The 27979-nt window shown below is 45.1% G+C and overlaps 1 protein-coding gene across 1 annotated transcript; it reads right to left on the bottom strand.

The window, feature by feature from the left end:
* Positions 1-42: 42 nt before the first annotated feature.
* On the bottom strand, positions 43-23271 carry LOC121720758 (immunoglobulin superfamily DCC subclass member 3). Its single transcript, XM_042107155.1, has 15 exons — positions 23197-23271; positions 14033-14359; positions 13425-13730; positions 12454-12598; positions 11956-12086; positions 11658-11795; positions 10585-10743; positions 4652-4817; positions 4149-4399; positions 3700-3864; positions 3206-3394; positions 2323-2439; positions 1721-1850; positions 1445-1577; positions 43-1048 (listed from the first exon to the last, which is right to left on the bottom strand). Exons 2-15 carry the CDS (start codon positions 14112-14114, stop codon positions 938-940), a joined length of 2223 nt encoding a protein of 740 aa, XP_041963089.1. The 5' UTR covers positions 14115-14359; positions 23197-23271; the 3' UTR covers positions 43-937.
* Between the last annotated feature and the right edge of the window lie 4708 nt (positions 23272-27979).

The raw sequence follows: 27979 nt of genomic DNA, 5'->3' as shown, positions 1-27979 counted from the left end.
CATAAGGCTTTAGTAGACCCATCAGCAATCTACAACGTACCACTTCACTTAACGACTACCATCAGCTAATTGAAAGCTGAACTAAAACCACTAAAACAACTGAACTGAAAGAGAAAAACTGAAGACTCATCCATTAATCGTATCAAGTCACGCACATCCAATAATTTGTAGAATCTGTATTAGTATTATTATAAACTCTTTAAAGGCCTCAGTATGTCTGTATTTTTGGTACAACCTGAATGTTGAAGAGTACGGCACCAGTGGCAAGAACATTTCTAAAGCGAGCAGGTTTTCAACAACTATTTTGGTTTTGACAGACACATCCTGGGTCATGCAGTATGGTGGAAGAAGAAGCGCAACGCTCATTACCTTCAGAGACAAATCATCAAGATGTCACCTTCCATTTTAATAATTTAAATGAAATCTGTTCAGTATAATGAGATACTGTGCATTGGACTAAAGAGTGTTTTGAAATCACACTTTGGCTTCAGACCAGAAGATCTGAGGTATTTTGAAAAACTGAACACTGCCTGTCTCCTCAGGTACTCCTATTACATTCATAACATTAAATGGTTTGAGGTACAAAGTACTCTATTCAGCCCATCAGGTTACATGCGCATCTCTGGCATACCCAGGATGGTCCAGAATAAGATCCTGCTCTCAATATCATAGACGCAGCTACAAGAGACTGCTCTCTCTCTCTCACTCTCTCTCTCTCTCTCTCTCTCTCTCTCTTTATCTCTCTTTCTCTCTGTATGGTCAGACTACTGCAAGGCTAAGGCTTTGGTGGGCAGTGGATGTGGAGAAGCTCTCACTGTGTACGCAGCCACCAGGGGGGTTAGGCAAAATACAGTGTGTGTGGGGGGGGGGGGGTGGGGGAGGGTACGGGATAGGTTGGGTGAAAGGGGTAAAGGGTGAGGTTGTGTCGTTGCCACCCCTAACCAGTGCCTGTGCCAAGCTGACCGCCTGGCTGCTGCTCAATCAGGACCTGGCACTGCGCCAGACCTGGCTGGGCCTCTTCAGTCCTCCCCTGACTGGAGTTCTGCCTCTGTGAGCAAGAAACAGAGAGACAGAGAGAGGAAGGGGAGGGACAGCGGTCAAGGGCTGCTGCTCAAGCATCATGTCAACAGATGAAGGGCATGCCGTTATCTTTAGTGTTGTGTACAAGTGAGGACCAGGGAGCTGTACAGGGAGTGTATCATGATATCTGTAACATTCTAGGAGTGTCCGTACGGTGTGTGTCTGTGTGTGTGTGTTTGTGTTTGTGTTTGTGTTTGTGTTTGTGTTTGTGTTTGTGTCTGTGTCTGTCTTTGTCTGTGTATCTGTAGGGGAGTACATGAGAATGAGAAACAGAGAGAGAGAGAGACAAAGACAGAGGAAGAAGGAAAGAAGGAAGAGAAATGAATAACCTAAGGTGTACAGTATGTGTGAGGTTGGTCCTTACCTGCAGCACTAACTCAATGGCCTCTGTGGGACAGACTATTCCTGGTTTGGGAACCACCTCCCTCAGCCCCACCTGTCCTCCCCCTGCTTGGGGCAGAGCCCAGCTGTCCTGGGTCCCCTTCCTGCAGAAGAAACTGCCCAAAGAACAGCACACAACGTTACATTTATGCCATGAAAAGGGAAAAGACATCAGCAACAGCAGTGTATCTTAACTTAGTGCTGTAACCTTGTAGTTTGTCTGTAGAGTTAGTCTCTATTTTTATTTTTATTTTTTTACCTGCGGCGGTATCCAAACATGAGGAAGAGCACACAGAAGATGATGCAGGCCATGCCAATGTGAATGCCAACCACAATGCCAGTCATGGAGCCGTCGCTGTCCTGCTGGCAGTTACACACACTCTGCCCTCCTGCATACGCACATCAGAGAGCAAATATGTCAGAACAGTGTCGGTGCTTGTTGCATTAAATTCTGCAGGCTATCTAAGAATGCTTTGCATCCAACCTGGAATTACAGGGTCCCCTGATGGTGTATCATGTTGAGGCACATTTAGCAGTGTCAAAAATATCCTTAATTGCAATCAGTGTTGTGTAAACAAACAAGCACTACCAGGGAACACTCAGGATGTGTGTGTGTTGTTTTGCAGAATGACTCAACATTCAGAGTAAGCAATTTGGATGAGAGTCAAAGCACATTCGGTTGAAATGAGTGCACTTAAAATCCCCCACAGTGAATCCCCATTAAACTGCCTGAGAGGCACTAACAGCACTGCAGGATCAGAAGTTGGAGGCCATTATTGCTATTTCAGTGCCCCCTAGTGTAGTATTAGGGACAATACACCAGATGTTGTTTCCCATAAGGTTTAGGCGATTACCACCTACCATTGGAAGCCTTGGCGCTGGTGCCGCTCTCAGCCAGAGATACTAGTCGCTTGTTGCCGATGCTGTCCCCGTTGCCATTGTAGGCCACCAGCTGGATTTCATACACTGCTGCAGGCTCTGAAAGAGTTTTGAGAGCCATGTTAAAATCAGAACTAGAATTCACAAAGAAGAACTCAAAATGCAGCAACGACCTCTGATACATGAACATGGAGTGCATGCTAGAAAATCTTTTTTTTTTTAAATAATGCATTTATGTCACAACATTTTTCAGGTTGCTCCATAAAGTGGTAAACAGACACTTCTTAGGTTCATAGCCTTTGTGGGTTGTGTAAACTAAAAGGAGGCTATGGGGTACACTGACTATAAGATCATTAGCGTGTTCCAGCCACCTACTGGTGAATGCATAGAACACAACAATCCTATGGTTTGCATACCCTATAGCAGTGTTTCTCAATCTTTCAGACCAAGGACCACTTAACCAATAAAAAAAACCTCACAGACCACCTAGCTAAAAAAAAGTAGACCTACTTCAACAGTATATTACACAACAGGCCTACTCACTGAACCACCTTGCTTATTGTCTTTGCACCTTGCTTATTGTGTCAGAGGATTCATATGATTTAAACTGGCATAGCTTACATAGGCAGTGTTGCAGACCTGTTAGGATTTACATACAAGTTGGTTCAATATTGCAAACAACTCATTTATATTATATTTTACCACGTCACGGACCACTTGGGATAGCTTGCGGACCACCAGTGGTCCCCGGACCACGCTTTGAGAAACACTGCCCTATAGTCTCGTTTGGGCTTACAATGGCCACCGTGTGAATAAGGCGTATTGGTATCAACATTAGAAATGGGTTTTGCTTGGCTGGACTGACCGAGGTGTGAGATGGTGTGTGTGTTGATGTGGCTGGGAAAGAGCTCCTGGGCCTTGAAGTCCTCCTCGGGCACCATGCGGTGGGAGAGCTTGAAGCCCTGCACCTTCCCCGGCTTGCTGGGCAGCTCCCAGAACACCTGCATAGCCGTCTTATTCAGCACCTTGGTGAAGAAACTCGGCATTGTGGGAACTGTGGTGGTGGTGGGGGGGGGGGGTAGAGAGGTTATAGAGGGTTAAACAAAACAAAAGTAAATAAACAATGAAGCTGAATGATATGAAATATAGCAACAGATATCAAGTAATGTTTTTTTGGGGTGCTGTTCGTGGAATAGAATATTCAATATTTACAATATGCCGTAAAAGTAATTTTATTTACTTATTATATTCACAAAATGCATTGTCAGTGTCTCAGATAATACCCTCATATCTCCATATCAACCAGAGCACACAACAACACTAGTGAAAGAGGGATGCAATCAGGAAACTGCTACATACCGCCCCCTAGTGTTGTGGTGATGATGGTGTTGGACTGCTGGCTGGCCCCCAGTGGAGAGTAGGCCTTGAGGTAGATGGAGTAGGTGGTGGCTGGCTCCAGGTTCTCAAACTCGTGCTTGAAGGTGGTCTTACTGACTGCCTCCTGCAGCTCTTTGCTGTCGGGCTCTGGCAGGGGAGAAATAATAAGGGGCTGAACAATGACTGCTTCAGGAGACAGAATTAAAATCACATTTAATATCGCATGTCGGTTAATATCGACATTAATATCGCATGGATTCTGTGCGCTCTTTTTTTCCTCTTTCCATCTCATTCTCTCCGTTTGTAAATCTGTGAATATCCTTGGGATTTAATCATTTCTGTTAGTCACACACACACACACACACACACACACACACACACACACACACACAAAGACACAAACACACACTTTCTCTCTCTCTCTCTCTCACCTCCCAGCATGCGGATGTGAAGCACATATCCAATGATGCCGTCGGTGATCTCGGGCGTGGGCTGAGCCCAGGCGACCTGGAGGCTGGTGGTGGACAGCGGGGTGGCTATCAGGTCCTGGGGTGCCTGGGGCAGGTCGTTGGACATGGACACGGCCAGACGGGCACTGGCCTGGTTGGTGCCGGCGCTGTTCTCAGCGATGCACTGGTAGATGGCCTCATCTTCTGGGGTGATGCGGGTCACAGCCAGGGTGCTGAAGGAGGAATGAGTGTGTTAGCATGCCACTGAATAAAGGCAAATGGCACTCTGTTGATATGTGTATATTAATGTCGCTCTATTGTTATAGTTAATTAAGTTGATGAATACATTTAATTGAGGCATTTGATAAGTTAGATATGAGTAAATTTCCACACTGCGATAATATGGATCTTTGCCGATGCAGTGTCATACTAGGTCACATTATCTATTTACCAGTAGCAGGATAGCTACTGTATGTGTGTTGTACCTGTTGCTGTTGGTGAGTTTGACATTGTCTCCTGGGGTTAGGATCTTGCCATTCTTGAGCCAGATGAGGTGGGGCTCTGGCACTCCCTGGGCTGAGCAGGAGAACACAGCACTGCCACCCAGTGGTCGGGACACAGACTGCGGCCACTGCAGGAACTCAGGGGGAGCTGAGAGAAAGAGAAAGGGAGAATATAAAACGCCTGAGATGAACTTCCATTGCCTTGATGCACTAGCCTAAAATATGCACTAGGGGGCAGCACAGATGTCTCCTTTCACTGTGAGAGAAACAGAGGGTGTAAAGCTTGTGAGTCGTCAGGAAGGGAATATATTATAAAAAGGCCAAGAGTAGACAACTGGTGAAGTTAGTGTAATGTTTCAAATGAAACTGAGGTAAAGTAAAGTGCACCAGAACACCATGACCCTCTTATGCCTTTCTTCTTGATTCTCCAAATCAACCAAGCACCGCAGAGCATCTAACCTCAGACGTTCTTTAATTGCAGTGGGGCAGTCGTGGGCAGTTATGGGTCCAATTATGGGGCAGTCGTGGCCTACTGGTTAGGGCTTCGGGCTTGGAACCGAAGGGTTGCCGGTTTGATCCCCAACCAGTAGGAATGGCTGAAGTACCCTTGAGCAAGGCACCTAACCCCTCACTGCTCCCCAAGTGCCGCTGTAGCAAGGCAGCTCACTGCTCCAGTGTGCTTCACCTCACTGTGTGTTCACTGTGTGCTCTGTGTGTCTCACTAATTCATGGATGGGATAAATGCAGAGACCAAATTCCTTGTATACGCAAGTATACTTGGCCTAGAAACCTGATTTACATTTATAGTGTTGATCTGATCATTTAAGCTACTGTTCAAATAACAATGGACACTGATTCAAATGCAGCCCAATCTGCCTGATTACTGGACCCCAACCAGTGACAGCAGTGCGGCCTGAGCTCCAAATTAAGGCCAAAATTGATGTGCGCTGCTGTCGAGCTCCCATGTGACACCCACCCAGCCAGCCAGTGTGGGGGGCAGATGCCTCCCCTGCTCTCATGGCCTGACACCCCTCTCAGCCGCGGCATAATGGGAGCCGGGAATCTACGCGCAACCTGGAGCATCCACATCCACATCCACCACGCCCACCACCACCACCACCACCAACGCTGCCTCCGCTACTCTCATTGTGATATACAGCCACTGACTGGCCCTCGTAAAACTGAGGCCTCTCACAAGCCCATTGTAAGGACTCTGGGAAGAGGGGTCCAGGGGTGAGGGGATGGGGGTGTTGTGGAGGAGGGGGCAAAGGGGTGGGGGTGGGAGTGTGTGTGTGGATGGAGAGGGGACATGATGGGAGGGGGTGGGTCTGATGGGAGGCCTGTTTGAGTGGAGCCCATTAATCACCTGCAGGATGGATTTTTATTCCCCTTCACCTTCTCTAAGCTCTCAAACCCGTAAGGCCCTTCTTTCATTGGGCCGCTTGGAAAAAGGGACATTCACACAGCCAAAGACTCATCAAATAATGCGAGGTATGGTGCTTTCTTTAGGGACGGGATTATGCACACAAGTGAGACCAATCCCATTCTCTCCATCTCTATCTCCTTGGAAGGATTCAAGAGAACATAATGGTTTTGTCCTTGAAAATCCCAAAGATGCCAATTAGCTCAGGTTCTAAACCCACTGCTTGAACATGTCAACGTCAACATCAACATCATGTGTATCCCTACAATCATCACTGTGATCTTTTCCCATTAGCAGGCAAAACCCCACACACGTACACAGGAATAATCAAAACAACAACCTCTCCCATGTCATAATGACCTGTGGAAACTGCTCTGTGGTTGATAATGCACTCTCCCCTCTGCATTCATATCATGATGTGGAACTCCCTGTTATTAGTCCTATTATGTACTGAAGAGTTTCAGCTGTCCATTCAGACAGCATTGTCTGCTTGGCTACTTTTCTCCTGCACACCTCTAGCTAGCAGGACACACACACACACACACACACACACACACACACACACACACACACACACACACACACACACACAGACAGACATATACTCTAACACACACACATACACTCAAAAAAAGACACAGTGCTGGCTGACCCGTTGGGGTTGTGTCCATTGTGAGTGTGTTTGCAAACGGAGGCCTCTTCAGAGCGAGAGCATGAGCGTGTGTGTGCGTGTGTGTGCATGTGTGTGTGTGTGTGTGTGTGTGTAGAGTGCGGGGGAGCTAGGGTGAGGGAGCAGGTTTGCTGGTTTATCCACTAGAGCAGGATAGATGGGTCCATTGTGAGTGTGAATGGCCACCACTTTAGGGTTTCTGAGCATGCCCAAGCTGGACGACAGTCTAGAGAGCACTAGTGGAGAAGGGGGTCTGTGTCTGGTAACAATCCCATTGTGTAAGTAAGTGTGTGTGTGTGTGTGTGAGTCGTCATGCTGTAAATCTATCTCTTCTATCTCTTCAAATCCTCAAGTGCACTTCACACTTGAACTGGACCAATACCATCTATTACATGAAGAGATGACCAAACAGAGGTGCAGGCAAAGCAAGCACAGGCATTGCTTCCCTTTGTCTTCTCAACAGCAGAAATCTGTGTGGGTGTGTGAGAGAGTGTGTAGTGTGTGTGTGTGTGTGTGCCTATTCTGTATGCTACTGCCCATATTCATCCGAGTCTAAAACACCTCTATGTGTCGATCCTAAGGCCGCCACCTTTCAGTTGTGTGACTTTGAATATGACTCCCTGCATACTGCTCCGAGGCTTTGCTGAGCCCCCTCCGGGCCATTCTCCCATCCCTGAGTGGGAATCTCCAGGTCTCACTTCTGGTGTGAGAACGTGGGTCGGGCAGGCCTGGGAAATGGGGGGGATTTGCAGAGACACGCTTTAGAAATAAGCTGTTGTGCAAACACAATGGTCGGCCCGGATCTGCCTTTGTCTCTCAGTGGTCCAGCCCTTAACCATGAACTTGGCTGTCCCCTCTGTTTGCCTCTCCCCCCAGCACAGCACAGCAGCACAGCTGACGGTGGGGTGGGGTCACAGTAACGGGGTCCCTGAAGACCCTGGTGACAAGGGTGTGAGGAGGGACCCCCCCCCCCATTTTGTATCAAGAGCCATCAATCACACACACGCGCACACACCCTCCACCCCAGAACCTCAGCCTGCTGCAACCAAAAGCGCCCATCCACTCCCTAGGCGTCCCACCCACCCCCACCCTTCATCCTAGCCCCACCCCCTCTGCACGCATGGTTTCCTGGGGGCCTTCTGTGGAGAAGGTCAGGGGTCAGAGGTGAGGGGTGATCCTTCACTCAGATGCAATTATTCCACCTCCCCCTCCTCGCTGCTTTGCCTCTATTCTCTTTTTCTCCCTTGATTTCTCACCACCACACTCTTTCTGGTGCACACACACACACACACACACACACACACACACACACACACACACACACACACACACACACAGCTCTTATTCACCTATAACTACCCATCTAAAACTCTCCTTTTCCCAGAATTTAGAGTGTGATAACTAAGCAAATGGCAACTCTTGCCATCCAGGTTAAAGCATACGTAGGCCAACACGTCATTTGTCTTCCTGTCCTCTCATCTCATCTCATCTTCTCCATTCGCAGATGGCCACCAATTGTCCCTTCCCATATTGCAACATGCCAGGTCAGGGTGGGTCAACTCACACATGCTCAGCTTGTGCCGACCCAACACCCAAATCACCATGACCAGGGCCAGACAGGATCAGACGGGGGCCAAATATGGCCAGACAGGCCAAAGGCAAGGTGCAGAGACAGGGCAATGCACGGCTGTGTGAGCGTGTGAACGTCTTCTTAAAATCACGCTGCTCTATTGTGTCTGGACTTGCATATGCTAATGAGGCCTGCCCTGATATTAAACACTGCTCAAGTTCATGGTCAGGGTGTGAATATGACAGAATTCATAGAGCAGATGGTTTAATATTGCAGGCCTATGCAATTCAGGAAAATGTCTCATGAAATCCCAATCTAATGCCATCAGAATGGGAGGTCATAATCTGTACAATGTTTTAAATCCGTTGTGGAACTGATCCATTGGATACTTCCACAATTGGAGATAGTCATTTAGCCACATGTCATACATGAATAGCCAACATTAGCCAGCATTAAGCATTATCTCATACCTAGATATTGTCTTTCATACCTGGACATATACTGTCAGAAAAATATTGATGCGGAGAATAAAGTTTCAATTCTGCATTTTGCTTCTCTGCTCTGGTTTTTACTACACTCATTTCCTGAGGATAACTCTCTTACTTTCTCTGAAAAGGACCAAACAGCTGATTGATAATATACAAGTGTGTGCCATGTTTAAGGCAACTCCACTTTAAATGTGAGAGAGCAATGGTCAGGCTCTTTGTTTCTTTACCAAAGTCAATCAATAAATTAATGAATACATTAGTCAGCACCTCCTCCAACAGAGGGGTGAAGCCAAGCGCCAATATGATTGTGAAAGACTGATAGTGAATGATATTGATTGACTGAGCAAGAGGGAATGGACAATGAAGCTTAAATCTAATGGATACAACCACACAGCCTTGAGAGAACCAATATGTGCTACATGTGAGCATGTGTGTGTGTGTGTGTGTGTCCATTTTCTTCATCTCTTTCTCTCTTTCGCTTTCTTAGTGTGTGTGTGTGTGTCTGTGTGTGTGCATGCAATAACCAAAAAAACCCTGCTGCAACAATATGCTTCTAATAAGAGTGTTATAGCCCTTTGGTTATGGCATGTATCTGACAAACAGAGATTCAGCAAATCAAATGACACACATCGCACATCCTACAACAATATGCTCATTCACCAATGCCTTCAACCACAAATGAAATTTCACATTTTTCACTACAACACCAGGAGTAGGGACTGCAGGGGCAATATAAATGGTGTCAGAGTTGAGCTGGGTAATTTCAGCATCAAATCCATATAGTCCATTATCTAGGTCCAGCTGGATCCTAGCGTCCACCATTAATTATAAAATGGGATCTGGGCTGGGCTAGTCCCCTTTGGAAAAGGTCGAAGGTCATGGGGGAAGGGCTTCAACTCACCCCTGAGGTCACGGTCACATCCAGTCCAGGTTAATCTAGCCTGGCCTGCCTGCATTCACTGCCCCCATCTCATTAATCCCCCCTTCCGTGTTACCTGTCCGTAAGTGTGTGTGTGTGTGTGTGTGTGTGTGTGTGTGTGTGTGTGTGTGTGTGTGTGTATGTGTGTGTATGTGTGTGTTTTTATGTGTGTGTGTGTGTGTGTGTGTGTGTGTGTGTGTGTGTGCATTGTATGAGTAAGATGGTTGAGTGGTTTGGCTTCAGGGACAATAATGACCACAACCAAACTGAGTGCATCTGTAACAAAAGACTAGCTCCTTCTGGCAGTAAACTACACAGTTTGAGTCAGACAGAGATGTGCATCCTCTTTGCCCATATTATATATATATATATATATATAATGGTCATCTCAGACATGGAGCAAACATACACATCCCTTAATGGTCATCTCAGACATGGAGCAAACATACTGTACACTAAGGAATAATGCCTATGCTTTGTTCAATGCATTTCTGAAGCTGAGCACTGAAAGAATTTAAGTAACTCACCATTACAGTATTGTGTTATGTTATGTCCAAAAATATGAAAGTACTCTGTGTAACAATATAAACAAAAGCAATCTAACAATATACTGTATATACGGCTATATCCACATACCTAAAGTGCTTATAGTCTCTAAATGTACATATCTAAAGGATCTTTCACACTGCTCTCAGAGAAGCTGTCCAAAAGAAATGGTCAGACAACCTGAACCTGAACACCCCTGACATCACAGCATCTTTCTAAATGCGCAAGCTAAATATATGACCTGATGTGTAGATACGTGTCTCAGGTCAAACTTTGGGTGTGTCGACCGGAGGACTTACCTTGAACAACAAGCCTGCCCAGCGCCGTACGCCTCATCCTGCTCCCGGGCCTGTTGGCGGAGCAGACGTAGACCCCCGAGTGCTGCAGCGACACGTCCGAGATCATCAGGTTCCCCGTACCCAGCACCTGGATGCCCTCCACTCCAATGGAGCGACCATCTGCTCAACGGAGGACCAGAGATGGTTAGTCTCAACATACTGACCACTGACTGATTTCACAACACCACTCTGTTTTCATAAGTCATATCAAACTATTAAAGATGAGAGAATATCCATCATGTTGATAATATCTGCTATGATGCACTGTACACATAAACACTAAGTCCTAGTGTTTACACTTAGATACAGAAGCTAAACTTATATAAATAGATATGTTGCAATTTGGTCTAGTCTATCTACCACTAGATCACATTCTCATCTCCTGTTTCTGAGTGGAGTGTCCAAATTATGGGAGTGACCAGACATTTTATAGCAGAGCTGACTGACAAAGTTCAGTTTGATGGAGAAACTCCTCCCATGTTGTGGCTTCTCTCTCAGAGGCTCTAAGTAATTCCCAGTCATGAGTGTCCACCTGCTGGTTCAGCAACGGGGCTCAATAGCTAATTGAATGGGCCAAAACACAGGGTGGCATTTTTGGGATTCAGTGACCAGTCAAGCTGCTGTACACCATACTGGCAATTTGCTGGTCACCAGTCGCTTGTCGCTTCAAAAGTGAAAATATGTTTATCTTTGTCTCCAACGGTGATTTCACCTGTAATCATTGAGTTACATGAATATCCCATGGTCTAATCTCTTGCAATCAAAATGGAGCTTCAGTCGTCTTGTCTTGTCTTCAGTATTCTTGTCTTGCCTTACTACCACCTATTATTAGTAGTATTTATTGTTGTAGTCTTAATTGTTACCCAAGACCTCCTCTACATTGTAGCTTGAATGCTATTCCTCATTTTGTAAGTGGCTTTAGATAAAAGCGGCTGCTAAATAAATACATGTAAATGTAATTGTAAATGTAAATGTCTTATGTGTGCACAGTATACAGAGTGCTGTGAGGTGGTTGGGTAAAACGTGTCTCTTACCCAGTCTACTCCAGGACACGATGGGCCGGGGGTTCCCTGTGGCGATACACTCCAGAATGGCTGTCTGGTGGACGTTGATGGTCAAGTTCTGGGGACCGGACAGGATCACCGGGTCCTTGTAACTGCGAGATCCCGCAGCTGCAATAAAAGAGAAAGAGAGAGAGACAAACAGAGACAGAGAGAGAGAGAGAGAGAGAGTGAAAGATGATAAGAAAGACAAAGAAGCTTATATTACAGTAACCAGTGTCTCAGAGGAGCCTGCTGGACGCCGTGCTCTTTTGAGAGGAAGTGGGATTACCGGTCACTATGAACTGGGCCTCGTGGCTGTAGCGCGTGTTGGCGATGTTCACAGCCATGCAGCGGTAGAAACCCATGTCTGCCTTCCGCACGCCGGTGATCTGCAGGATGCCTGTTGGGAGGAGAGTGTACCTGCAAGGAGGCAAGAAAGAGAGATATATGAGACTGCAGCCCATGATGTACACAGTGTGTGTGTGTGTGTGTGTGTGTGTGTGTGTGTGTGTGTGTGTGTGTGTGTGTGTGTGTGTTCAGAATGGCCATCCTACCACTATAGCATGTGTGCTTGAGAGTGGGTGTACTTGTGTGATTGTGTGTGTGATTGTGTATGTGTGTGTGTGTGTGTGTGTGTGTGTGTGTGTGAGAGAGAGAGAGAGAGCGAGAGAGAGAGAGAGAATGTGTGTGTGTGTGTGTGTGTGTTTGTGTGTGTGTGTGTGTGTGTGTGTGTGTGTGTGTGTGTGTTTGTGTGTGTGTGTGTGTGAGATGAGGACTTGTATCTCACCTGCTATTGTCCGTATTGAGGGTGGTCCTGTTCCTCTCCCAGGTGATACTGGCCTCGGGGATTCCGTTCACAGCACAGTGGAACCGAGCCACACCTCCCTCGTCCACAGCCATGGACTCTGGGTGTGTGTGAAACTTGGGCAGCGCTGTTGTGTTATGGGAAAAAAAAAAAACGAAAAGACGGGCACACAAAAAGAGAGAAGCTTATTTATATGCATGTCCAAACCCGGCATGAAACAAGCGCACCCTCCTCCTCCTCATATACTTAATCAGTTCATGGCCATTAACAGAACAGTGAGGCGATTTAGTGATCAATAAAGGTTGGGGCAGATTTGCCAAATGAAGGAGTATTTCCATGGCAACCTCTTGCCTAGTCAAAGCAATGGCAAGGAAGACAGCAATCCCATAAGCCCCCTCTGGCCCCTTCAGTCACTTTATTTGACCATGGGAAGGGTCAGAGGAGAAGAGGTAGAGAAAAGGTCGTTTGCTCTTCAAAGGGGTTTTAGTGTGAAGGAGAGGACATTAATATCCACGGCAAACAGAGGAGTTGCTACCATAAAGTCAAGAGGGAGGGAGGGAGGGGGCACTGTCAGGTGTGATTTAAAGCCGTGAGGTGAGGAAGAGAGGTAAATACAAGGGCATTCGAAAACAAACATCCTGCTCAAATAATGTCACATTTACAAGCCCAGGGAGTTTGCTGGTGCAGCCATGTCTGCATAAAATGTACAGGACATATTTACTGCTACTATTTTTAACAACAGTTGAATAAAATCAGATTGTATATGCTAGAAATGGCTGACATAACATAATCCATACATGTAGAGCAAATTCATGAGAGTTTTTTTTAAATAGCTAACTGGGGTAAGCAAAGCAATAAATATATTTCAAGGTAAAACAATGCATGCACACAACCTCCCACACACACACACACACTCGTTCACAGGTTGGTATTGATTTCCCCCCGATACTCACATGCAAGTTGGACGCGGGCCTTGCGGCTGACTAGCATGCCGTAGCGGTTCTGGGCGGCGCACTCATACTCGCCGGCGTCCGTCTCGTTGCTCTCCCTGCGCTTCTGGAAGCTGCGGATGAGGAGCGCGCCGGTGGGCAGCACCTCCGTCCTCACGCCCAGGGGCACGGCCACTCCGTTCCTGCGCCAGGTGATGGTGATGGGCCCCTCGCCCTCCACCTCACAGTCCAGCATCAGTGGACGGTCCCGCACGGCGATGACATCACTGGGCTCCTTCAGGAACGCTAACTCTGAGGCTCGGCTAAGCGCTGGGGGACCAGAGGAGAGACACAAAGGTCAGGTGCTGGACATTCTCTCACTGTCACTTAAACGTCTGCACCACCATCCTCTAGGTATCTTGTATTGTATGAATAGATAGTATTTATTGTACTCTAAGGTCTCCTTTTGCATTGGATAAAAGTATTTGTATAAAAGCGCCAGCTAAATGAATACATGTAAATGCAAATATATTGTCAATAGAAATGTATTGGGAAAGGCAGATGGCCAATAGCATATATCACATGTTAAACTGCTGATGCTGATGATACAGTTGATAGATGCAATCTCATACCGTGGATTGTAATGGAACTGCTACCATTACTATGAACAGGGTTCACTTGGACACCGTGGACAGGCATGCTGATGATGGTCATGTGATATCACGGATGACGGGCCTCCATGTCGATAGTGGTGTTAGGACATGGAGGGGTGCAGGTCTTGACATGCTGATGACATGATGATGCTACTGATGAATGGCGGAGCCCTGCGATGCAGTGATGCCATGGCATTGGGATGATGAAGAGGAAGATGAGGAAAGAGATGATGTCAGCCTCGGTGGTGGCATGCTGCTGATGAGGGGGAGGCTTGAGCAAAGATGGATGGGAGTGAGGATGACCTGCTGCCAAACAGCACAAAGATGTTACCATCGGCATGGAAACGGGAATGGGGTTAAGAGAGGTGGAGAGATGGAAGGGATGTTTGAGATACTAACCCCGCTGTCACTAAACTGTAACAAGGCTGATACTTAATCTAACACCACTCTGCTACATGGAAAGAGATCCTATGGCAACGTGTCTCATGTTCCAGAGGGACTCACACAGTTTTACGGCCTCAGCCACATTGTGATTCTGAGGGTCTGGCTGGCCATGTATCTTCGGTTTATGGAGCAATAAAGACTTTAAGGACATAGCTTTACGACTTCCACTGATAATTAGAATGGGAGGCAGGAATGCAGGGGTCATATTAAGAGAATTGATTACAGACACACCAGGCCACTCATCATTGATCAGGAATTTTTTCCCCATTCATATATTATTCTGAAGAAAATGACCTAAGGCCAGAGACACAAAGGAGCGTGTAATCACGGCAACACCAATTAGGGGGTTAACAAGCTCTATTAATTACACACAGAAGGTTGTAAAGGTAAAGGGTAAAAAGCCCTATCATCCGCCTGACCATTTAAAGGAAAGGACATGCTCTTGAATAAAAATGCATTTGCCTTTGAAGATGCTACCATCATTTCATGGAGGACAGTGAATTCCACTTTCCAGTGGTTCTGTGACCAAGATTAAGTTGCTAATGTTGTTTCAATGAGACATTAGTGTCTAGAACTATGTATTCCAGTCATGCAGATGACAAATGTACAGGGCTCAGGAGGGAGGAGGTTCCCGTCTGGCTTCCTTAATGCACAATCAGATACTGCCCCATGGCAGGCAAGGCTTCGGCCATTTGCTTAATAGCACCTTAATTTCAGATGGGCAATCACTATTATTAATTGGAGATTGAGAAAGGGCGACTTCATTGGAGTCACATGAGGCTGGATCTCACAGCGCAGACCTGCAGCTTAAAAGCCTGTGAAAGAGTTAGTGAATGAGGGTTAAAGGCATGACACACTAACTCATTTCCCACAAGGGCGTAGAGGGACAGAGTGGATGTGAGAGCAAAACAGCAAGACAGAGAGAGAGAGGGAGAGAGGGAGAGAGAGAGAGAGAGAGAGAGAGAGAGAGAGAGGCCGACTGCTGGGTGCACTGGTGACAGCTTCATTCTAAGAGGGGACGGGGGTGTTTGCATTAAAAAGTGGGAGACAAGAGCACAGAAGGGGGGCCCACAAAATGGATGGAGAGGGGACTGTTTGCGTCCATTTTTTCTTCCAAAGGCGAACTTGCACTTGACTTTGCCTCAGCCTGATTGATGGCTATGTTAGGGACCCCCTCCAAAGAATCCTGAGCCCTCTCATTCTCTGCGAGGCAACACCCACCCCTCAACCCCCACCCATCACACCAGCACCAAAACAGTTTCACAATGGACCCTGAATGCCATAGAGCCACTGAAGCAGAGAAGGCCACAACAATGTAAAAGAGGTGGGGGATATGTTGTGGTGACAGGGAATGTAATGGTAGAGGTGACGGGTGGAGGTGTGAGCGTGTGTGTGTGTGTGGGGGGGGGGGGGCAATTGCATCAAGATGAGGGTAGTCCAGTGATAGCACCCAATCCTAGCCCCACCCCCCCTGCATCCAGTCCCATCAAGCTCTAAGGCACCCCACCACCAGCCCACCCCACTTTGAGGAGACCATCTGCCCCCTTTCTGCGTCCCTTTCTACTCCTCCGCCTCCGTGGAGCACCCCCCTTTTCACTTGAACTTGGAGGTGACTTTCCCATGCCACCCAATCACTCAGACTTCGCCCCTGACCCATCACCGCCGACATGCCCGTCCCCCAATTCTCTCCACCATTTTGGGGGAACCCTCTGTTCTATGAATCACTGACTCAGTTCCTTGACCTTTCCTAGCACCCGGCACCCTGGTCCCCCCTTTCCCAGCGAACAAAAAGGCCAGTGCACTTGGATGTGGACTTGAACTTGAGCACTGAGATGTGAAATTGAGACCTTTTCACCCTTCTCCATGCTTTCTGATGTCTGAACTCTATGACCCGTCTGCCTTCATTGACACAGGCTGAACGGGAGCAGCCCTGTTGTGACACCATCACCCTGCTTCATCTAAAACCACCTCTACAGAGTCTGCTCAAAACAACCACATCAGGCACCATCTAACAGCTGTGTCAGTTCCATCTGGCAGAACATTACCAATCTAAAAGGCAGCCTTAAGCCCCAGTGTCTTCCCAAGTTGAATCCTGGAGGCCCAGAGCTCATTGAATAGTTTTCATTCTCCTCCTGCTCTTCCACTCCCGACAAAGATCAGCAGGCTGTGGCCAAGGTCTTGATCAGGACATCAACATTCAGCTATTAATGCACTGCTGCCAGCCCATGGGATTGAGGAGATGGAGCATTTATCTAATGCTACCCACACATCAGACTTTGACAAATTTGGGAAAGATTCTTAAAGATTGGAGTCTTTTAACTAATGAACCCCATTCAAGCTTTACTCAAAAGACTACAATCTTTCAAGAATCTTTACCATCTTTACCACCAAGTATTCTGGTGTAAGGATGGCTTTAGAGACAAACACCAACTCCAAAGTCAGAGCTCCACAACATTTGGCACCAGTCCAAGACATGCTGTTTGAGACCTAGTGCCTAAGCTTTACGACTTTGTGTGCCAATTTCACTTTCTCCCTCTCACACTGCTCTCCCCTGATCCGAAGCTACAGTCTGCCAAAACAAACAAACGCCACAACTACACTGGTTTGCTTTTCACACTAATAGAGCGCCCAGCATGTACAAGTTCAACGGTCTCCATTTCTCAGTCTCATTAAGTACACATTTTGATGGATCCCAATTCCCAAAAGCTTCTAAATGACGGAATAAAACAATGATGCGATGAAACAGAACCCATTTGTGAAATCCCAGTTATTAAAATGGGGGACATGGTTCCAACAGGATTAAGAGCTGTGTTAAAGCTCCGTTCAGTGCCAAACCATGGTGCTTAGCACGACTTTCAACCGCTTTCAACTTTCATCAGCGTTCACGAGAGACATAGTCATCTACTTCTGCAAAGTCCCAAGTGAGATCGGAGGGGACATGGTTCCAACAGGATTACAGGCTGCCTTACAGCCCCAGCCTGTGCCAAATCACCCAACACATCCCTGCTCTTAACTCCTCATCTTTGCATAAGTGTGTGTGTGTGTGTGTGTGTGTGTGTGTGTGTGTGTGTGTGTGTGTGTGTGTGTGTGTGTGTCTGTTTGTGTGTCTGTGTGTGTACCAGCATGACTCTCATACTGCAGGTTTGGGCCGTGGCCTGGCCCACAGCCCCCCGAGGTGCTAGCTGACAGCTCGTGTGATTCAGCTGTCCTGAAGGAGGCCTGTGTCACACAGCGAGCTCTGAGGACCGTGGCTTTTGTGTCTCAGTGGCTCAGTGAAGATTCAGGGGCTAAGCAGCAAACAGGCCCAGGATCTCACAGAGGGAAGGTGGCTCTTTGGCAAAGCAAGGGCCATTGCTGCTACTTCATATGGTGAGAGGGTTCAAATGAGTGTGTAAAACAGCAGTGTGGGGTGAAATCCGAGGATAAGCTAAGCTACTCAGTCATCCTTGTTATATCATATGGCTGGAACAAGGGAAATGTCAAGGGAGTGCAAAAAGTTGCAAGTTGGACCTGAACATGGACCTTGTCAAATCAAGGACCCTTGTGGAACTGCCCTGGGTTTTTTGTAAACATATACATATAGGTAGCTTCCATTTCAGAAGTGTTACCTGATTGTCGTCATTTGAGCCGATTGTTAGCTGTATGAACGACCGTCTTTGAAGAAAAATACACATATATTCACACTGAGCTGCCCTCACAATAAGCGCTGAATAAAATGGAGCCTTTGTCCAATTAGACTTGCTCTTGTCTGTCTGCAGTCCCAGCTGTATTCTATGCATTGAGAATGCAGACACCCCCATCCACTACTAAAGCCTGATAGGACCTTCATGACCCTGAGTGTGACTGAGTGATCAAGTTTAGGGATGAATTCACCACCCATCTGGGTGGTTATAATGACGAGAGGGGGTTCTGGGGGACCCCAAAGTCTGTCCCCCAACCCCCATCCACCCCATCCACAGACTGTGACCCTTGGATCCTAGAGGTCATGAGAGAGTTGGTGGAGGGGCTGCGGTTGTGGACAGCTTGCGCATGGCCGCCAATGCAGCCTCCTCCTGCTCCACCTCCCCTTTGTTTACGGCCCCCCAGACTGGCCGTGAACTTCAAGGTCTATTGTGGCCACTGCTAAACTAAACCCCCATCCCCCCCCCCCCCCCCCCCCCCACACACACACACACACACACACTCCCTCAGAAAAGTAAAATAGGCTTATGGGGTGACAAAGATAAGGTAAACAGCCCGTAAATCCTCCCATTGAGTATATGGGTTCACTGTCTGGGTCTGCAGTGGCTGGATGGAGGGGGGGTGCAATCAACTTTCACAAGCATTTGAAAATGACATGTCTGATACCCTCGTCAATGTCATTCATCATGACAGGCCAGGGAAAGTTTTAGAGAAAACCTATCCTAGTAGAATCTAGGGTGATTTAGCACACACACACACACACACACACACACACACACACACACACACACACACACACACACACACACACACACACACACCTTTTTACAGTGCCATAAAACAAGATTGGGTTAAATGCATTAAAGAGATGGGCAAACCCAGATGGCATTTATGGAACCATAAAGGCTTCATGGGGGAGTATCATAAAAAGAAGCAGTGAGACATCACTAAGGTGAGAGCCGTGACAAAATTCAACATTTGGAATGCACTTGGAATGAACGCTTGGTGTGCAACTCTGCTGAGTGTGCACATTGACATAGATGATAACAATCCCAACATGGGACCATGCAGTGTAATATCTAAAGACTGAGTGGTTGGGTTTTGCTCGGTCACCCATGTCTTATAACAGGCCCTGTAGCAGGCCACTGGTGGGCTGTGATGAACTAACATGTTCAGATCAATTATTTTGATCCACAAAGGCAAACATAAAAAAAAAAAAAACAATTAAGAACAATTGTATCCACATGCCTAACACTTTTCAAGCAGTGCTACACATAACAACCAAAATTATGACAAATTATAACAAAAAATGGAATGAATGAATATTCCCATACACCATTCATTGACAATAAAACCCCCCACCACACACTCTCTCTCTCCCCCCTAATCTCCATAGCAGTCAGCTGTGAGGTGAACTGAGACATCATCTGACTGCAGCCCATGTAGATGAATCAGAAGGGGAGGGTGTGTGTGCAGGCCTGCGACGGAGGCTCAAAGCCTTCCCACAGTGGGGGACAGTCAAGCCCAGGGTGGGGCCATTGTGTCCCTAATGGGAGTTAAAGTCCCTGCTACTGCTTTGCTGGCGCCATGCTCCCCTCGCGCACTGGCCCACAGTCCCCCAGTGCCGTCTTCCCTGCCTATTGTTTAAGCGTGCGTCCTCATTAAGGCCGTCTGCTGGCAAATTAGAAGTTTGTGTAAACACACATCCATTTCCGATTGGGACTTGCCCCAAATTGTTTCTGACGCCCACTTCTCATATCCTGCCAGCCCCCCCCGGTCACCCCCCACTCCCACAACCACTCTTTTAGAGGCTGGCACAATTACAATTAACAAGCAATTAAGATGGTCAGCATTTGTGGCAGGAGGAGTGATAGACTGTGATTGCTTAAGTAATGTCTTTTCTGGCTTTCTTTTTTCTGAAGCTACAGTGGATACCATGGGACACAACCTGAACCACAACCCCAACATCAAATCTGAACTTGAACTTGACTAAGGTCTCTGCCAACAAGCCATATAGTCAATTTCCAGTCCCTTTGTAATGTTTATCACCTATAGCTCTACTCATACAGGTCAACATTTACCATATACTTCACATTGGCATTAACATCTGACTGTAGACACACCTTTGGAAAACATGGAGAGAGATCTGAGAGAAACACTAAATATGTTGTTGTAAATATGTATCAGAATTTAAAAAAACATAGCCGTATAGCAGAGTGATATGCAATTTTACTTTAGGAGGCCAAAATCCACCCTCTAACCACAAGTCTTATTCAGATAACTACAAAGGCCTCATGTGTACAGCCAAGTGTGCATCCTTTTTCAGTGTTGTCAAGCTGTTGTTTTTCTTCTAACAAAGTTTAGAGAGAGTCAAACCGAGATGGCCATGTCTGCAACTTGGAAAAATTACATCAGAGTTGCCACTGCACAGACTGCACACCAGTTCTTTAATATATACGTCACCATATAGGCCTATAGCTACACAAAACCATCAGAACATAAGGTGCAGGAAGTGCATGGGACACGAGTAATTCTCAAAGGCACTAGCAATAGGTTTACTCTCACTGTGCTTTATTAAAGGATTTCAAAATATTTTATTGTACACTAAAAACAGAAAAACTGCTGCCTATGCCTCAAAGTATCTGTTTTCTTCACAAAGTGTCACTGATATTGTGTCTGGTGCAATCCGTTTTTTGAACATCATAAGTAACACACTGGAAGGAATTATTTTTATTTGGCTGCAATCACTTCAATAAAATCCAATCCTCTGGCATTAACGTTAGAGAGAACACCACCAAATCTATGGTTTCTTTGGTACACAAACTGTGTACAACAAACTGTGGGACAACTGCTGTGTTGTCCCAATCTGAATCCCACAGTGTGGATAGTCTGTCCCCTACTTGGTATACATCGTATACAACCTCAGCTTCAATAGCCCCTAAATGTATTCCTTCAGGGAGGCTACCATGATTCATTCACAATGGGTCATGCAGAATAGAGATGCTGCCTGCCTTCCTAGCAGGCTCCTGTTTGGGTTTCTAATTCTATCTGTGTGTGGATCTTTCGGATTAGTGCCATGCAGTCAGAGGGGAGTCTTGTTGGTTTTTTAAGTTTCCTGCTCTATGACTTACTCTCTGTGCCTGGAGCATTCAGTGTTTGTGTGTTTGAGTTGACGGTGCGAGGCAGCTGGCCAGGGATTACTGACGGCCATCCCTGCGCAACCCCCCTTTGAGATCTCAATCAGGGGGAAAGGGCCACAGTAGTGTCATGGAAATGAGGGCATAAAAGTATGGTGGTGGTGGTGATGATGTGTGTGAGTAAGTGTGTGTGAGTGTGTGTGTGTGTGTGTGTGTGTGTGGGAGGGTATGGGGGGACTGTCTGGGTCAAAGTCTGCTCAGTCGACCTCTAGGGTTGACCTTTGCAGATGGAGTCCTCCAAAAACTTGAACTTGGAAATCAACTTCAGCTATCGTCAATCAAACCAACGCAACCCTTTCTTCTGCCTATACCATTTCAATAACACACTTTCCAGAGGCAAATGTGTCATGTCTGCATTTAAAGTTCAAATGTAAAACTAGTCTTAGTCAAATATACTTGACAACATATTTGCAGAGTATTCAATTCATCCTCACAGCATTTTCACAGTAGCATATTTCATCATGGCCATAATTTCACAACACTGAGAATAAGTCCTAAAATATGTGAGAAATGAGATGAGATGAATGAATATGTCCTCATTTATATATATGATTATAAACTGATGATAACATGTCCCTAAAATCAAACTAGGAATAGCCTCTCTAACACTGCCAGTGTGTTCAGTCAGCTATAGCCTATAATGCTTAGCATACATTTATAAACTTATACACATAGCCTATATTATAATAGTGTAGAAGTAGAAATTTGGAAATTTCAAAAAAGAGGACGTGGGGATGTCGATCTATAGCCTATAGACTAATGTTTTGTCTACAGTATGTTGCGTAGCATGAGACTTCTTGCAGCCAATTTCAGCCTCTGCAGGCTTTAGACGCCACAGAAACCAAATTAGCCTATAAGATGCAAAATATAAAATGTAGCTTTCAAATTCAAATGGTCTGATATCTTCATGTCAATTGTACAATATATCGCAGTTTATATAGGCTATTTAGTTTGTTTACATGTTGGCAGTAGCCTATTCAAACTGTTGTCGAAACAAACCTGTAAATAAGAGTTGTACTTGGTAGCTCGACATTGTTAAACGGGGCATTAATTAATCTTAATTACCTCAGCCTGTTTTCCTGTGAATGAGAATGAGGACTGACGCACGAACCCGAAACTAGACTGGACGTGTAAAAGTTTATGGTCGTGGAGTGAAAAATCATGAAATCGTATGCCTAATAGGTTACCAAAATCATATCAGTTGTAATAACAGGCCGTGCATGGTATCACACTCGCATTCTTATTACAGTCAATAATTAACAAAGTTGCGTAAAAGGCCATTGGAGTGAATCTTGTTATCCAAGTCATCTTAGGGCACCTATCCACATTGTCAAGCGAAGCGCTAACAGCAAGAAGGTGGAGCGATACTGTTTTCTGCGTTCCATTTACAAAGAAATAAAAAAAAACGCAATCTTAAGAGGCTACTTGTGATATGGCGAAATAATCTCTCGAAAATATGGTTCAAATAGGCTTAACTAAAGATGAAGACGCAGACAACTCATGACATCAGATCATCCTTCGGTATGATTATTGGTTGCAATTCATCTATAAAACACTTAGAATAGACTACACTAAACCATTATGATTTCAGCACCGCAATATACACACAACTCCTCAGCCTACTTCACCTGAACTGGACAAAGCATATAAACACTACCATTCGCTCACCTTTCATTATAACGCAAGGTTCTAGCAATGCGATTATTTTTCTTAGGACAGTCATCACACAACTAATTAGACAAGAAAGTAGGCATGTGGTGTGACGAAATGACTTCCCAAAACTCGCAATTCCAAGCTTGCATATTGCTAAATTCCATTTACCTGAGCAGATGACCAGCAGGAGAACCAGAAAAGTCGTTGATCCTCTCATGTTTAGATATCCTTTTTTTGCAATCGTCTCAAACGTAATCTGCGAAAATCTTTGAAATAATTTTCATCTGCCCTTGAAATTAGTTTTCTCTTTAAATAAAAACAAATAATTTCATAAAAAATAATTCACATAACAGGTGGTAGTATGTTTCTAGGACGGAGTAGGATAAATTATCGATATTAACTTAATAGCACATTTTCCAAGTTCTTCGTTGCTTGCCCAGCGTGAGCCAGCAACCCGACTCGTCCAAGGCTTCTTTCAGAATAGCCAGGATCTTTTGGTGAACGACCCAAGCGCACAACGCCAGAGATAATTAATGCGGCGTTGTTGTTGTCTCCTTTGACACCCGCTGCTGTGAATGGACATTGATACCACAGCACTGGCGAGAGCAGGCAGGTTTGTGTAAACGAGCCAATGACAGGACGGAGGCCAGTCAAGAGGGCGGTGCCCTGAACTGTCCCCCTTCAAATGAGCTTCACATTGGGCTGTTTCTCATACTCTGAACCTCAAAATTACTCGCGTTATATTTCTTTGCCAAGCCTCTAACATCAGCAGTTAAAAATACACTTGTTTTGGGCAAACCACTGATAGGCACAGATCATCACACAGCTTATATAACCATTCTCCAATCAGAGCTTGCAATGTCCAGAATTACTGATGTGATATAACAAAAGCAATGCTTAAACAGCTTAATTTGAATCTCAAGAAAATTAAAAGCTCAGGTGAAGGGGAGGAGGTAAAGGTGAGGTCAAGGTCAGGAACTAGACACTCTGACCAAAAGATCAATAGAAGTGTCCCATTTTTTATAGCCTGTCAATAACAAGAGCTGTAAATTGACCCTCACCTTAATTAGAAGTCTCATGTGTGAAAACAAACAAACCATACCATCAGAAGCAAGACCAGTTCATCATTAAAGCCAATTAATCATTTATAATCAACACCTCTGACACCTTTCCTCAACTAGGTAAAACTGTTAAAACCTAGGTAAAACCTATCAATTATTCACAACAGCAATAGGAATAAAACAGTAGAACATATACACAGCCTTTAACAATAACACAGAATGAATTTATACAGAATCTTTTTTATCGTGACTTTAAAAAGGGCCATCTCACTGCCCAGCAGAGAGAGAGAGAAAGAGAGAGAGAGAGAGAGAGAGAGAGCAGCACGCCTGGCTTATTTAGGCCGAGAGGAGCTGAAAGAGGAGCGCTTAGGTCGCCGAGTTGTTGAAATGCTGTGTGCCTCGCAGCATGACAGGACAGCCAATTAACAAGCATTAACATACGCAGTGGGGCACCACTACCATACACAATGCACGCTCCTTCACAAGAGAACAACAGGCCAGCAGTGTGTTTTTCATTAAGTGGTCCCCCTGTCCCTCCAAAAAGACACGCAAGGAGAGATCTAATTAGGCCCAAGTCCAAACCACAGTGGCCCACCTATTATACACCAAACATATCCGAAATAAACCACAGGCTGTTGGAGGTGGAGGTAAGGGGGACCGTGTTTTCCCACTCACGGTTGGAGCAGGGCATAAATCCCCCTCATCTCTGTCGGCCCCCTGCAAACTTATTAGCAGCTACTTCATAGCTCCTCTCCACACATTCCACATTTGTTGGAAAGTAATTCAGTTTCCTAAGGATTTGGTGTCTTAAGATAAGTAAACAAGGAAAGAATAATAGCACTAAAACAGTTTAAACTCACATATCACATTGTCCTTTCCCACTTTCATTAGAGTAAACATCACATATTGGTTACAGTAGAATACCTGACACTGAGGTGAATTTAGCAGGCTATGTTGTATGTAGTAGTACAGTATGTTAAACGTTGAATGCTGAATGTCATTAGGTAACCGTAACAGTTTCTTTAGGGCCCAATAAGATTCAAGCTTCATATCTGGATGTCTGTTTGTGGAGAGAATTAAAAAACAAATACATCTAAACATAAGAGTAGAACAGCATTGTGAAAATCTTAAGTGCAATATGATCTCTGAACAGTGAAAGTGAAGCTCTGTAAACTCTGAAATGTAATAGGCCTACTTATAAGAGGATTTGTTTTTCTCACACTGGGTTCTGTAATCAGTAACAATGGCAACATAGTCCAATACATAGCCCAGGAGTATTATGTAGGCCATCTAAAGATATTTGCATTCATATTAATTATTCTGTGTGCATTGTACACTGCTGGGAAGGAGCAGGCAGGCTCCAATAACAGCACTTATCTTTCAGTTGATGCTGATTCTGTTTGTCATTCTTGGTCTCATTTCATCTAAATATATACAATTGTCTACTTCTTATACTCAAAGACTCTTTCTTACCGCATTAATGAGTGGTCTAATCACTATTGCTGTCGTTATATCATTATCATCAGTCTAATCTGAGCTATCTTTCAATAGAAACATTTGCATATTCTGCAAAATGTTTCCCACTTTCTCCAACTGACAGCTTCAGTTTTCCCACAGTTGGACTCTCTGAAGTCGCCGATCCCAGCAGAGGCTCTCCATCCTCCATGCTAATTATCTCCACTCTAATTGGAAGTGCCGCCCAACCGTCACTAACGATGAGGAAATAACGAATGGGGACCATCTCACCCAAGATGAGGAGCTTCAGAAGAAAAGTGTTCCACCAGCTGTAAGGCCTTAAGCTCTGTCTTAGCTGCAGAAGGATTCCGTATGGCAAGATCCTTCTGCCTGAAGGTCATTAAATGAATATGTGGATTTATCTGCTCCCACCAAATATCAGTAAAGAGAGCAGTGTTTACTGTCAATAGACTAAAGCTGCTATTTGCATACACAAACATAAACAGGTGAGAGGTTGGTCTGTGGACATCTCAGTAATTATATTAAAATCATAGATCACAGAAGGAATGTGTAAGTGAGTATGATCAATGAGGTGAGAAAAAATCATATACCAAATGCCAGTATTGGCCCACCTATAAAGGGAAAGTCATAGTAAAGTGTAATTATGGTATTTGACAATTACAGTGGGATTGGTCTTTAAACATCTCTATAATCAAATTGGGTATTCTATTCTCAATGTCATGGTATACATGTGATAACTTGTGCAATATGAACTTGCTGTTGCAGCTTTGTGGAACTCCAAAAGGAGGTTTACAAGTTTCAATTACTTTTTTGGCCACTACAAGAACCAAAACGAATAAGTGTGATTTTCTTTAACCGGTGTCGATTTGCAAACCCAGAATGTCTCAATGACTGAGCAGGAAACAAAGTTCCCAAATCCAAACAACACTTCCTGCCTCCAGAAGGTTCTCAATGCAGTGCTTAATGAGAACTGTTCATTGGCCCCTTTGGTTTGGTAGCATGATCCACCACCACTGCTGGATTAAGTGTTCTAGGCTGCCCATGGCTATGCAAAGCAGTAGCCCCTTATCCTATTAGCTGCATAATGGCCTTTGGACGGCTCACAGGGCGATGGATCACAGTGGCCTAATCTGAGCTGGCAAAGCCTCCTCCCTCCCTCTCCACACACCTTTCACTCTATCACTTTCACAAGCTGTTGACTCCATTATGTCGAGATGGAAGGGAGCTGGAGGAAGGGAAAAGGATGTGGATTGGCAAGGGCAGGCTTGGTAAGAATTAACTAATCGCAGAGCACAACAATAGAAGTAGAAACAACACTGTAGATGATACAGTAGGGGCAACAGGGGAAATGACTAAGAAAATACCCCTTAATCTGTCAGAGCCAAAGACGTTTTTGAAATTAGTGAGCGAAATTAACAGCATGTAATTAAATGTTGTAAGGACAATTGACACATAATAAAACATGCATTAAACCTTGTTCTGACAGTCTACAAAGAATTATTGTTTTTCTTTTTTTTTAACTTTAGAAGGCCACTAAGAACGGGTGTCATGATAAATTGCTGTAAGGAAAAAAACTAAACTGCCAGGCACTAAGTGCAATGTAACAGATGCCATGACAGAAGCGAGTGCACAGGGTCTACATGTTTCAGCAGGGCATTTCGGGGCGAGAGAGAATCACACTGATTTGTTGGTGAGTGCGGAGAGGATTTTGGGCCTTTATGTCACCCTGTGGTGTAATCTGTGTGCCCAGTTCATACAGTACAAAAGAACCTCAGGGACACTTTCATTATCGGTGTATAGAGAGAAATACATTTATCCTTGGAGGGCTGACCCCTCTCTGAACCCTACCTGCGGCTACGAGGAGCCCATACAGCTCTTTCAAAATAAAACACACGGTTACTCTGGCAGGCTGGCAACATCTCAAAAATGTGAACAAGCCTCTTCATCACAACCTTGTTTAACTGGCCCTGCTGAGCAGGCGCAACGGAGACTTCCTCCAGGAGGAACATCATGTGTAGAAAACGATCCTATCACACATTCAAATAGGTACTCTTTCAAGGTGTGTTTTGATGAAAGTGTAGTTTTTTTCAATAAATCAAAAGTTCATTAGGTTTTGTAAGTTTGTACATCATATTTCTTACTTGTCACTTGTATGTTGTTGGTGTTTGCAGTCGTAGTTCTAAAGATTTGACATGAATGCCAATAATCATGTAACATGGTTAAATCAAAAGAAGCCTATTGAAAGGTATGTTTTATTTATTTTATGTGATTAATATGATTTTAATAAGAGCATGCAGTTTCATAAACTCCAAAGAGTTAAACATATCAACAATGACAATGACCCAATTCTTAAAAAACGAAATATACATTTCAAAGAACAAAAAATGCATGCTCAACAGTGGCAAGACTCCTTA

This window comes from Alosa sapidissima, chromosome 10, assembly GCF_018492685.1.
Source record: "Alosa sapidissima isolate fAloSap1 chromosome 10, fAloSap1.pri, whole genome shotgun sequence".
NCBI lineage: Eukaryota > Metazoa > Chordata > Actinopteri > Clupeiformes > Clupeidae > Alosa > Alosa sapidissima.
Note: the sequence above shows the minus strand (reverse complement) of the source record. Positions and strands in the feature narration are given on the sequence as shown.

Coding starts and splice junctions, on each gene's coding strand:
- LOC121720758 (XM_042107155.1), bottom strand. CDS start 14,114: ATGACCATCATCAGCATGCCTGTCCACGGTGTCCAAGTGAACCCTGTT. Junction 3,395..3,699: donor CACCACAACACTAGGGGGCG/GTATGTAGCAGT, acceptor CCACCACCACAG/TTCCCACAATGCCGAGTTTC. Junction 2,440..3,205: donor ACACACCATCTCACACCTCG/GTCAGTCCAGCC, acceptor AAACTCTTTCAG/AGCCTGCAGCAGTGTATGAA.